Source organism: Lepidochelys olivacea (assembly GCF_965140295.1).
Source record: "Lepidochelys olivacea isolate rLepOli2 genome assembly, chromosome: 7".
NCBI lineage: Eukaryota > Metazoa > Chordata > Testudines > Cheloniidae > Lepidochelys > Lepidochelys olivacea.
In genome coordinates this window covers 42,243,448-42,257,130 of record NC_140417.1, presented here as the reverse complement: position 1 = coordinate 42,257,130, position 13,683 = coordinate 42,243,448, and the positions used below count along the sequence as shown (strand labels likewise).

Here is a 13,683-nt window from a genome sequence, read left to right as displayed (position 1 = left end):
TCCATTAACTTCAATAGGCTTTCTATTAAGCCTTCCTTAGTCTCTGAAATTAAAGCAGTATTTAGGTCTTAGATAGGAGCACACCATCCTCTCTGACTAGAATACACAACAGAGGGTTGAAAATATTTGGGAGGGGGTAAGATGGTTCTATATTTTGTGTCCCATCCTATGTCCTGTCAAATTTAATTATTTTTGTTTCAGCATTTTGCAAACGCATGTTGATCTTGAAGACAAAGAAGAGCGCAACAGTAACCCTGGCCTGATTCTCCTCCAACAACAGATAACAGCTACATCTCTTAGAAAGTGCTTAGAAAAGCAATTCAAAACTAGGAGTGCCCTACAGGTTGGAAGATGAGCCGATGTTGCAGCAAATTTTATAAAACTGTACGTACACAAGTTGAAGCAGCATCCATTTATGTTAATTCTGCCAAGCATTTCTAATGTATACTTTGTCTTTGAAGCCATCCAGTTTGATCGACAGAGTTACACTATGCTGCTCCTTCTCCTACTTTGCTCCCTCTCCCTTACCTATAGCAGCTTCCCCACCCCCAATTCTTTCCAGTCATCACAGATACACACCTATGATGCACAGCCTGACAACTTCACTCAGCCCCATCTGTCTCTCCGATTGTCACCTTCTCTCCTCCCACCTTTCCCCTCCTGTTTGTCTCCAGAATTCTTGTGTGTACTGTCTACTCTTGCTGCCAAGGCGGATTTCCCCTCCTATTTAGCTTCTGCCCTTTTCATTCCAACAAAAGTATCTTGACCAAGGAGACTAACAAACTAGTGAGGGGATCGAGCACTGCTCTGCCCGTTCTAGATCCATATGCAGTCTTTACACGGATGATGGTGGTCATCCTCCTTTATGCCTCTGGTTCTCCCCTTGCTTTATTGATCTACTTGCTTTACTGTTTTACGCTCCTTATCTGTGGAAGCCTCTCAGGGTTCATTTGTGTGTTCTCTCCTCCTTTATGCCTCTGGTTCTCCCCTTGCTTTACTCATCTACTTGCTTTACTGTTTTACGCTCCTTATCTGTGGAAGCCTCTCAGGGTTCATTTGTGTGTTCTCTCCCTTTCACATCAAGTTCAATTACCACCTCCATGTGGGTGATTCCTAATTTACCTCTGCTCTCCACCTGGTCTTACATTTCCAACTCTTTGTCAGATATCTATCTCCTGGACATCCCAAACGCACTATATGCAATATGGAGCATCCTTGCTCACAATTCCTCTCCACAGCATCTCTTTTCTGCCAGCATTGACTAATCCAGTACCCTCCTAGAAACAGCCCTGTAATCTTGGTATGATTTTCAACACACCCATTCATATTCCTATTGTTCTCAAATCCTGTTGCTTTTCCCTGTAAGACATCGGGTCCATCTCATCGTCCCTATCCCCAGTGCTAAACAGCCCATCTAAAGTCACTAGATTTACGGTTTATTACAACAATCTGTAACTCACTAACCATCCCTTTTTGTCTTATGACTACAGGAGTGTTAACGGGCCACTTCACCTTGAATTGTCCCTTAGTGTGCTAACTAACTACTTATGCTAAACTATCTGTTCAATCTTGTATTTAGCTGGGACACTCTCAGTACCTTTCCCAGACCTGAAAAAGAGTTCTGTGTAACTCTAAAGCATGTCTCTCTCACCAGCAGAAGTTGGTCCAATAAGGGAGATTACCTCACTTACCTTGCCTCATCTATAGCTTGGTCATCTAACATTTTATTCCTGTAACCTTCCCTTCTCTGAGCTATCTGCCTTTCACTACTTTCTTTTCCCTCCTCTAACCTATCCAAAATACTGTTGTAGTCATCTTCTTCTACAGCTGCCCACCAGCATCCCCTTCTCCCCATTTAAAGTCCCTTCATGGTATTATACAGATAACTGTATATAAAGGCCCTACAAGCTCTTAAAGTAAGCTCTCCAGGGCAGTGACCATGTCTGTCTTTACGTTTTTGAAACTGACCTACTTTTACAGTGCTATATGAATCTCAAATAAAAAAAAGTTACTCAACTTGTCAAATTCTGTCTTTATGAATAACTGATGTATACAGTTCCAGGAAAAACAGCTCCAGGAAAATCTATTTTTTAATTGAAGGAAATGTGGCCTTTATTTTTCAACTTTGTTCTATAACCTTCCCTCTCCCCACAAAGAAGTATTTAGCTTTAGTATATTTTACTGTTTTCAGTTAAATCTCAGGCTTGGATTTGATTCCTAGATGCACAGAACTTAAAGCAACCTGACAGCTGAACCTGAAAGTAGCTTTGATCTAGACCAATTATAGACATACCCAGTTGCACCCAAATAACCAATTACAGAATGCTTTCAAGACAGACTACTGTAAAAGTTAAATGGGGATGTAAATAAAATTGACACTTCGTTGACTTTTAGTGAGTTTTATTCCCTTACTTCAGCTAGTGTCATTTTGAACAATTTATTTTCACTTTACCTTAGTGAAGTCAACACACTTTTAAAAAGCCCTGTATTTTCACACCAAGCTGTCTCAGATAGTACTTTGTTGTGCTTTTTACTAGTCCAAAATTTACAGATTTTTATTCCTGTTGGATTATCATGCTCAAGGCAGAATCTAAAAAGATTAGTGTTTCATGTGTTCTAATTTCTAATTGTCTACTGAGACACCTAATATGGTTTCTTCCAACCCAGATAAGATGACTAAAATGTAACTTTGCAAAAAGAAAAGGAGTACTTGTGGCACCTTAGAGACTAACCAATTTTTTTGAGCATAAGCTTTCGTGAGCTACAGCTCACTTCATCGGATGCATACTGTGGAAACTGCAGAAGACATTATATACACAGAGGCCATGAAACTATACCTCCTCCCACCCCACTCTCCTGCTGGTAATAGCTTATCTAAAGTGATCACTTTAACTGCATCCATGGGATCCACTACCTATTATCCAGTCTCAATGTTAAAGAAAGTCCAATTAACCACAGGTATGCCATCGGAAGAGACAAGCTATTTTAGAAATGTATCAGGAAAGAAACAGAAAGACAAGGAAAAGATAAACAGAAAATAATAAAAGTAATTTAAAGGGACATTATCAAGACAAAATAACTAAATCCTTACCTCTTAACTGCCACTTTAGATTAATTAAATTGAACACACTTTTAAAAAAAGTTTCCTTTCACCATTTATCTTGCTTTCTCTTTTTGCATTCTAAATAGCTTAGCCAATACCACCACACTTGATGTTAATCACCAGGTTTTGACACCCCTTCTCCGAATCATTTACTAACAAAGCCATGTGCCAACCATGCTGGTGTACCCACAACAGCCTCACTATTTACCCCCTATGCATAATGAGTGTATTCTATAAAAATCTGGGGAGGGATCCCATCCACACACACACACAGCAATACATACACTTTGTGAGCACAAAAAGTTGGGAGGAAGGAGGACTGGGCAGTTACACAGATATAGTTATAGCATCCTGCCTACACCATAAAACACCTGATTTACAGACTGTTTCTAGGAAAACAAAACCTGTTTCTGTCAAAGATGGTGGGACACGTGTAACACTCAGCATTATGGTTCCTAACAGAGTATCAACAATGTTGCATGGAGACATAGATTACATTTAGACTCAGCTAAATCACTTACTAGTTTCAGGCTCAGTTAAAAAACTGTAATGTAGACCTGGGCTAAAATAAACTAGTTAGTTTAATTTTCTGGTTCTGTGCCCCACCACAGCATTAGCTTGGAGGTTATAACAATTAAAGGAGTGAAAGTTTTCATTGCAAACATACACTTTTTTAAATTAATGTAAACATTTATATGCATAATTAGGATTTATAAATACTTATTTTTAAAAATAGAACCTTAACTTACATCAGTTAAAAAAAGTTAAAATAAAGAATACTGTAACAAATCTATCAAAGGTGAAAAAAAGTAGGCCAATCTGGAAAGATGTACATGAGCAGAAGAAAATATTTTAAGATTTCAAATTTATTTCTACATTATTTAATGCTCTGTTGAAAACGCTTCTCCATTTACATAGGCCTTGCCTGTGGAAGAGTTACAGAACTTTACCAAGAAACAGGACAGTCTAATAACAGTTAAAAGTCTAAGCTGGTTATTTGTTATTTATAAACATCAGAAGCCACTTATTTTTGTTTGAGAAGATTCATGCAGATCATCAGTTCACAGATTTCTAATACACATTTCCATTGCGTACATGAAATTTTAGTTTCTTCTGGCCTTCTTTTTAAGAAGCACTTTAACTGTCTAAAAGCTGCCACTCTAACAAATTATCATTTGTTGAAAACAGATATAAGTTTGGCTAAAGTAACTGTGTGAAGTCTTCCACAGTGTTTTTTGCAGTAGCAACTGATATTTAAGTACTTTTGCATTTTTTCCATATTCTATTGCTCTTACACAATTTTTTTTAATTGAGTGATTTATTTCATACTCAAAAATTAGTTTCATAGTCTATCTGATAAATCAATCTTTAGGAGCATTTTTTAATGGATGGATCAAAGTGATACTTTAGATCATGTAAACATGATTGTGGATATTTGCCTTACAAGTCCACAATAACTGCAGTCCATCCACGACTGAATTCAGTATTATTGAAACCACTTGGCCCAATAAGGTTGTCATGACTTAAGCTTGGTAGGGTTTTAATTAAACTGAGATAAAAATTTCTGTGATGAAACCTCTTACAAAATTGACTACAACGTTACAAAACCTGAAACCATAAGTCCTAATGCCCAATAACTCGGTTGGCTAGACCTCAAAAAAAATCTATTAAGTGATGTAACAGATGGCCTAGTTAAACATTTCATTTTAAAAAAAATTAACTAATTTAGAATCATCTAAAAGCACATGTAAAACATGTAGTTAAACTCCTTAGGCCAAATTTAGCTTTGGCCCAATGAAGTGCAACTCCATTAACTTCATAGAATCAGATCTGCTTATACTAGGTCTGAGTTCAGCCCACTGTTTTAAGACATCTTGCAGTTAAAACAAACAAATGAAAAAAACCCTATCAGGTGAAAATGTATACATTTTTTATTTAACAGATCCGTTTTTGATGCAAATACCCCACGCAGCCTTAACTACAGCTTTGTAAAAAGAGATGCATCCTGTGCTGAGCTAGAAATGATTTATGATATGGCAATACAAAGAGTAAGTTAAACAGAAAGAAAAGGAGTACTTGTGGCATCTTAGAGACTAACCAACTTATTTGAGCATAAGCTTTCGTGAGCTACAGCTCACTTCATCGGATGCTGCATCCGATGAAGTGAGCTGTAGCTCACGAAAGCTTATGCTCAAATAAATTGGTTAGTCTCTAAGGTGCCACAAGTACTCCTTTTCTTTTTGCAAATACAGACTAACACGGCTGTTACTCTGAAACCTGTCATTAAACAGAAAGGAACTAGAAGAGAAACCAAAAAGATTTACTGCAGTCCAGCAGAAAGTGGAAGGTTTCACATGAGAGGAAGGTCCTTTTACCATTTATGTTCCTGTCTCAGGGTTATTGAGATCCACTAGTCACTATAAGAAAATTAATTTTCTTAACTCCTTAACTTTACTTGGTTAATATGAAGTAAAAGAGACCAACACCACTAAAGTGCCTTTTCAGCCAGCATTCATTTACAGTATTTTTGGGACAGACACCTCAGAGGGTTTTTTGTATGTTTTAAATACAAACTATTTAGATCTGGCCTATATTATTAAAACTACCACATTGTAACATGGTAGTACCGTGTATGGTTCAATCTTGCAAGCGTAGATGGAACCAAACCAAATTTTAATTGAGTTACCAAGTCATGCTACAGAAGACATGTGAAGTTCAAATTTACAGCAAGGTTCTGGAATGCAGTTTGGTCACATCTACACAAGATCAACAGTTGACAAGGACTATCATGTTGTAACCAAGTCCCAAAACTCACTAGTTTTTCTAGTATAGATGGGACCTTAATGCAAGCTGGAGAATTGCAAAGCCAACCAAATGTTCTTAAAATGTAAAAGGTGCGAGACACCTCTGTCATTCAGATTTAATTACTGATTCTATAAGCACTAGCATAGCAAAAAGTGCAAAGTATAGGAGGCTATAAGCAACTCAGAGAGGGCTTTACTCAAAGGGAAAGTTGTATTTCCCTTCAGACTCCAGATTTCTACCTCAAGCACCACAACTTCACCTCAAGGAAATATCCATACCACAAAACAGAGAGAACTTCCAGATGAATCACCTTATGCTTCCTAAAAGAAGAAAAATTACAGGAATCAGAGATTTTTCTCCATTTTTCAACATGCTAAGTGTAGCTTACAATAAGAAACTTGACCATGCCACGCTGCCCCTCACCATTAAAATTATACACACACCCAGAGCTCTTGCAATATCTCTCAGTCCATACATCTTAACTCCTGCTCTGCCTCCACTGCCAAATCCCTTGCCCAACACAACTCCTGTGTTGTCCCCCTTCCCCAAGCACCTAACCCACGCTAGCCCTGTGCCCCAAATATTCACCCCAACAATTCATGCACTCCTCCCCCAATCTCATCTTCAGGGCAGGTCTTGTTCTGCCACCCAATTCCACCACCTCATCTCTTCTACGCATCTTCCCCATCCAATTTCTTCACCAAATCCTTTGCATCTCCCATGGCCCACCAATCCCATCTCCATCTATTACCACCTCACCAGCACTGCCCCAACTCCAGATTTGCTCAAGATACTGTTGTCCCCTCCCCCCGATTTGTCCCCTAAAATGACCTCCTCCACTGTCTCCTATGTCTTGAGTCACATCTTGCACAGTCTCCCTCTATTTTTCCCCAAAAAACATGCACTTCTCCCCCCAGATCTCTCAGTCCCTGTTACCCTAAATCCTGTACTGCTAGATATTATATTTTACACACTCACACCCCTCCTTAGGTAAGTGGTTCCCTTTCCTGCCTTTCTGCTGCATTCAACCTGCACTATCTCCCCCCGACTCTATCCTGCTCGCCCAATCCCCTATGCATCTGCTAAACCCGTGACCCCTTTGTGTCTCCTGCTCAGCTCCCCCAACCCCTTTCTTTCTCCTCTTCCTAATGATAATGCAGCTCGCCAACTTCCCCTTGCAGATCCTGCCCCCCCCGAGTGCTCACCCCCCCGCTGGGCGCTGTGCTTGGCCGGGAGCCCGTTGTTGTAGGGCTCCCAGATCTTCTGCAGCGGGTTCTGCGTGAGCTCCCGGGCCGGCGACGCCGCCATCCTCGCAGGGGGCCCCGATCCGCCAGCACTGGTAACGGCGCTTGCCGGGGGAAAGCCGGGCGCTCTGCAGCGGCAGCGGGCGGGGTATAGCTGCAGCTCCGCCTCCTCGGCCCACCGAGGCCCGGAACAAGGAGCCGGGTAGGGACTGAGCAGACGCGCCCCCAGCGCTGGACTCGAACAGTGCGGGGGAGGCGAGGGGGCACCGAACCACCACACGCCGCCCCGGAGCCTTGCACCAGGAAGGGGCGGCTAGCTCCGAAACCCCCACGAGCCAGGGCTACCCACCAACGCACACGAGGCGGAGGGGCGGGGAGGGGGGCTAGAAGCACCCTACTGCCCTTCAGTTCGCATGTGTCGGGGAGAGAGGGGAGGCCGAGAGGAACTAGAGTTCTTTGTTGCGGCACTTACAATGGTTCCGAGTGAGCAGCGAATATTTTGAGGCCAAAATTCAAACCCTCTCAAAAATGATCTTTAATGCATCATTGGGTCAAATGAACAAACAAACAAACCAACCCTGTTGCTCAATCTACAGAAACGTCAATATCTTTTACAATCCTTTTCCTATGGGTGTACTAAAAATCACTTATTTTAGTTAACCACCCAAATAAATAAATACTTTAAAAAAAAAAAGACAGACTGTACAGGGATCTCTAATTTTACTTCAGGTCTACAGGCTGACAGTGTCTACACTACATTCAAGTAGTCAACTCAGTGCAGTTTTCCATAATATAAGGAAGCCTTGAGAAATTGTTGGAGCTTAAATTGTACAACACCTAAACTGTTGGCTGAATTTGATCAGACAGGATCCCCTATTATGCTATATAAATTTGACCAGAGAGTGTCTATATACATTTCTGCAGTTTGCAGGGGAAACTCTCTGCAAAGGTTTCCAAGGCAGGTACTCCACACTTTCTGAATAATCAAGCTTCTTAAACGTGTCCCAAACTGGACATCCAAAAACGGAGGCACTGCAAATCTCTAGTCCCTTTTAAAAAATTAGGCAACAATTTAAAAAAAAATATATCTGTTTTTTATAACTTGGGTAAGAGAGGAGCAAGCACTTATTCCAGGACTAGTCAAGAGCTAATTCTCCACCACACTTTTTTACATTGATTACTCTGGTGAGGATACAAGTCTGTTAGCCTTTCGTGCTTGCGCCTATTCTGGAAAATGAGCAGGGTTTGAACCTCTATTCCAAAACATGCCTTCTCTGCAATGAGCTACCCCTGCACTGTAAATGACCTTTACTGATGGCATAAAGAGGGACAAGTCTTATTTGATTCCTGATGCACAGGGAGATGCCAACCACACTCAGCTCAGTTCTGGAGCACAGTTTGGCCTGTCTATATCAACTGCCAAAGATTGTTTGGCCATAGTTATATCAGATATGGCTCCCCCTTAAAGAGTCAACACGCTTATTTTCAAGGATCTCCACAGCTTCTTTTCAAACCTCACAAAAACGGATTCAACATGACCCCTTTAGCACCTGGGATTTATTCTAAGATAAAATGGCTAATTTAAAAAAATATTTGCATACATGTTTCCGTTTGCTTCTGAGGGGGTAATAGATTTCAATTACACTACATATGAAATTTGATTCTAGGCAGGAGGCTTTTGTTACAATTTAATGCTCCTTATTACTCCATTATCACAGCCTCATGTTGTCCTGAGGCTGACCTGGGCTGAAGAGGCAATAAATGTAATACATTTTTATGTAGCATCTTTCATCAAAACCTCCCTCTCCCTCACACAAACCACTCAAAGGAAAAGAAGGCTTGAACACTGAAGCATAGGTGCTGGAACAGGGAGTGCTGTTGCAACCCCCGGCTTGAAGTGGTTTCCATTATATACAGCATTTACAGTTTGGTTCAATAGCTCTCAGCACCCCCACTGTACAAATTGTTCCAGCACCCTTGCACTAAAGGGATAAAGATATAAAAAACAAAATTACTTTCTGTACGCTAAATAATATGGTAATTTGTAGTTACATTTGGCAGTCTGTACTCAATTAAAAAATAAGATTGCATTCTATTGCAGCCATTAACAATACACAAAATGTTATACACAAACACAGGGAGGTGTTCTCATTTTCTGCAAATGGACTTGTAAGTAGGTGCAATCAAACTCTTTTAAACTGTACATGAAGCTCTGTACCTCAGAATATTCTTTAAAACCATATTAAAAATAATGCACATCTGCAGTATACAATACTAAAACAGTAATGAAGTTATTTCTTATCCATATTTCTTCAAATATTTGAATATCATCTTCTGCACTAAAGGCTAAAACCATGCCAAGAAGTTAGTCTTTAAACAGGACATTACACACTTAAGTTTTAATACACCTTGTTTTCATAAAACGTTACATTTTGGGTAAAATTTAAGGTCACACTACTGAGCACAAAATCAAGTGAATACAGTTGTGTTCAAACAAACATCTATCAAGGTTCTTATTCTGGTGCTAATCACCCTAGTACCCAAGCATCTTCAGCATTTGAAACTTAAATATTTCAAACAAACAGATTCACTGTCAGGTCCTAGACTGAATATAAACAAAAGTTAAGCTAATTTCATTGTCCAAACTGAGAAAAATTCTACAAAGTAAATAAGACGCATTCAAAATTCTTTCACTTATAATAATGCATTTTATTGAATGTAGATTAAGTATTCGTTAAATCATTTTAACCTTTTCAGTTTCCAATAAGTGTTCAAATGTTATGGAGACTGACTTAAAAATTATGAGATTTAAAAATAAAAATAAATGGTGACCCCTTTTTATTTGCCCTATGGGTTTTGAGCCTTTAGGGATTGTATTTTCAAGCTTTTTTTCATAACCACAAGGGCTGTGGAAACTTACTTTTTTAAATGAAAGCTGAGATTCACACAACCACAAAACTGGGGCTGTATGAAAAACACTGTATATCACAAGACCCATGATACAACTGCAAGAGTTGGCAACGCTGCGTATTTCTTTTCTCTTTCCTTAGCAATTCCATTTGCTTGGTTTCGCTCTCCCTTTCATCCCATTTCCCCCTCCTCTCCTTTACTGCTCAGTGTTTCCCTTCAGGTCCATCGCATTCAGTATCATTCCCTCCCTGCAATTTTCTTTAACACTTGTCCTTGGTCTTGTCTATCCAGGAGATTTGATAGCAATGGGAGACTGAATTAAAATATGTCATGAGAGTCAAGAAACTTAAAGCTGAGCAAGTGAGAGAAAAAGGAATTTTTAGACTGCTCAAAACTCTTAATTTATTTGTTAATATCCATTTAATTCCAGTGAGTAATCAACATTTTGGAAAAAATATACATCTTTGTGAAAGTTTCAGCGCCTCACCCCTTCAACTGAGGTGCAAAATCTGACAATACACATCCTCCAAAACTGACAAATAGCCCTCCAGTAAAGCCAAGCATGTCTGGATTTGACATTCCTGATATCTCCAAGACTAAAATAAGCAGAAATAATATTTTTACTTACAAATAAAAACCACACCCACTTTTCAGGCCTTCTTGACACTTAAAAGTATGAAATAGCAAAAAGTCATTTTCTCCCCAGTCCTTTGCAATTCATCTCTGAAAACTGACTATGGAAAAGTAACACCTTCCCCTCAGCAGATTTGCTCCATGCATGCATCCAGAGACACAGCTTGTTTTAGTGACAAAGGGCCAGATTTACAAAGGTATATTTAGGTGACTAAAGATGCACGTAGGTGAGTGTACTTTTGAAAACCCCAGCAGGCATCTATCAGAATCTTTAATCTCCCACCTTTGTAAATGTGGCCCGAAAGCTAAATTTCACATTTTTTGCTTGTTATGCTGAGCCGATACTGTTAAGAAAGTGAGCTAGAATGTATTCCTTTTTGCACATTAGCAGATTCATTGATTAAATCCGTGCAATTATGCCTATGAGTATGTATGGGGTGGAGGGGACGCTCAGGCTAAGGGACTTTTTAATGGTGGTGTAGACATTCAGGCTCGAATTGGAGCCCAGGCTCTAGGACTCTGTGAAGCAGGAGGGTCACAGCCCGAACATCTACACAGAAATTAAACAGCCCCACAGCCAGCATTGGCCAGCCACAGATGTCTTATTGCAGTATAGATATACCCCATGTGAACCTAATGAAGGTAACAGGTTTGCACAGGTGTTATCAAGGTCATAATTAGAAGACAATAAGATGTCACTGGGGACCTAATTTGGCCTGCAGAACCTTGATTACTGTTGATAACCAACAAAATGTAAAGAGAAAAAGAGTACTTGTGGCACCTTAGAGACTAACAAATTTATTTGAGCATAAGCTTTCGTGAGCTACAGCTCACTTCATCGGATGCATGCAGTGGAAAACACAGTGGGCAGATTTAATATACACAGATTTCAGAGTACACCAAGAACATGAAACAATGGGTGTTACCATACACACTGTAACGAGAGTGATGAGATAAGGTGAGCTATTACCAGCGGAGGCGGGGGGGGGGGGACCTTTTGTAGTGATAATCAAGGTGGACCATTTCCAGCAGTTGTCAAGATCGTGTGAGGAACAGTAGGGAAGGGAAACAAACACGGAGAAATAGTTTTACTTTGTGTAATGACACACCCACTCCCAGTCAAGCCTAATTTAATGGTGTCCAGTTTGCAAATTAATTCCAATTCAGCAGTCTCTTGTTGGAGTCTGTTTTTGAAGTTTTTTTGTTGAAGAATTGCGACTTTTAGGTCTACAATCGAGTGACCATCTCACTTCTTCACATCTAAATAGGATTTTAAAATAAAGGCTTTGAAACAACTGGAAGTGACAGATTAATATTTCCTTGAGGCACACAAATTCAAGCCTTCCAGCACAATACAACAAATGATTAACACATCTCAAAAAACTGAAGATGGAACACCTTTCTCCAACAGCATACGAAAGATGACTACACACTCCTAATCCTGTGGGGCCTGGGTGGAACCCTACTGAAGTCAATGGGTCTCTGGTTCAGGCTCACGGGTCCTCCCTAGTGGTGCCAGCTGCAAGAATGTGGCTCAAGTTGGGTGCATTGAAAAGGCACAATTATTTTAAACAACCAGCACACCCTGTTTTTAGCTCAGCCTATTTCATGGAGAATCTGAGCTAGAAAGAGTCAAGAAGCCAGGAAAGAGGATGACAGCTGGGGGAAAGGGATGAGACACCATAATCAATAGTCTAAAGGGCAACAAAAATCTGTATCAATTTACTTTAAAATAAAGAGTTACAATAATACCTCGCTTTTATATAATACTTTTCACCAGTAGATCTCAAGTTATTTCAGTACTACTTCTTCCCTCCTCCTTCATGAGCAGCCAGCTGTTTGACCAAAAGAACCAATAAGAGAAGATCCTTTCAAATCTGTGGGGGGAGGCTTTTTGTTGTGTGCTTCTTTGTTGTTCTCTCGGGACAAAGAGAGGGACCAGGCAGGAAAAAAAAAACCCTCTCCCAAAACCATACCTGAAATAAGCCTCTAAGATTACAAATTGTAAGTATAGCAAGAGAATGCGTTAGTTTATCTTTTGTTTTAGCTTGTGAATTTTCCCTGTGATAAGAGGGAGGTTTATCCCTGGTTTTTGTAACTTTGAAGTTTTGCCTAGAAGGGAATCCTCTGTGTTTTAAATCTTATTACCCTGTAAAATTACCTTCCATCCTGATTTTACAGAGGTGCTTCTTTTACCTTGTTTTTTCTTTATTATAAAGTTCTGTGTTTTAAGAATCTGATTGGTTTTTAGTAAACTAAAAGCCCAAGGGTCTGGTCTGTGCTCACCTTGTTTACCTATTTGGTTGGTAGATTATTCTCAAGCCTCCCCAGGAAAGGGGGTGAAGGGACTTGGGGGAATATTTTGGGGAAACAGGAACTCCAAGTGATCCTTTTCCTGAATCTTTGTCTAACTCACTTGGTGGTGGCAGCAGTACTAATCCAAGGACAGGGAAGGATTTGTGCCTTGGGGAAGTTTTAATCTAAGCTGGCAGAAATAAGCTTAGGGGGTCTTTCATGTGGGTCCCCACATCTGTACCCCAGAGTTCAGAGTGGGGAGGGAAGCCTGACACCCCTCATACCCAGACCCTCCTGCTGAGTCCCACCCCCTGCACCCAGACCCCCCCCCCACAATGAGCCCCACTCCCCCTGCACAACCCCAACAAGTCATCCACACCCGGATTCCCACCCCAAACCCCAGGCAGCTGCACCTGGATCCCAACCCCACTGAGTCCCCCACACCCAGCCCCCCTCACTGAGCTCTATCTCCTCCACACTCAGACCCCACCTGCTGAGCCCCAACCACTTTCACGTGGAACCTCCCCTGCAGAGTCCCATTACCATTGCACCAGAACCCCCACAACAAGCCCCTGTGCATCCAGATCCCTCCAGCACCCAGATTCCCCCAGAACCGCCCCACTCCCAGATTGCCCCACACAGAACCCTCTCAACCCACACTGGATTCCCACCCACACTAAGCCCCTCCACACT

At 40.7% G+C, this 13,683-nt stretch overlaps 1 protein-coding gene across 7 annotated transcripts in view; it reads right to left on the bottom strand.

Annotated features, from left to right (window-relative positions):
* Nucleotides 1-13,683, bottom strand: part of PFKFB4 (6-phosphofructo-2-kinase/fructose-2,6-biphosphatase 4) — a 90,551-nt gene that overhangs the window by 44,736 nt on the left and 32,132 nt on the right. For 3 of the 7 annotated variants that reach the window (XM_084634254.1, XM_084634256.1, XM_084634258.1), the window contains exon 1: nucleotides 7,114-7,329. The exons of 3 other annotated variants lie outside the window; for them this stretch is intronic. In XM_084634254.1, coding sequence (XP_084490380.1) covers nucleotides 7,114-7,216 — 103 coding nt within the window. In that variant the 5' untranslated portion in view covers nucleotides 7,217-7,329. Of the gene's footprint in view, nucleotides 1-7,113; nucleotides 7,331-13,683 lie in introns of those variants that run through there. One more of the 7 variants, XM_084634255.1, reaches the window with a different exon arrangement.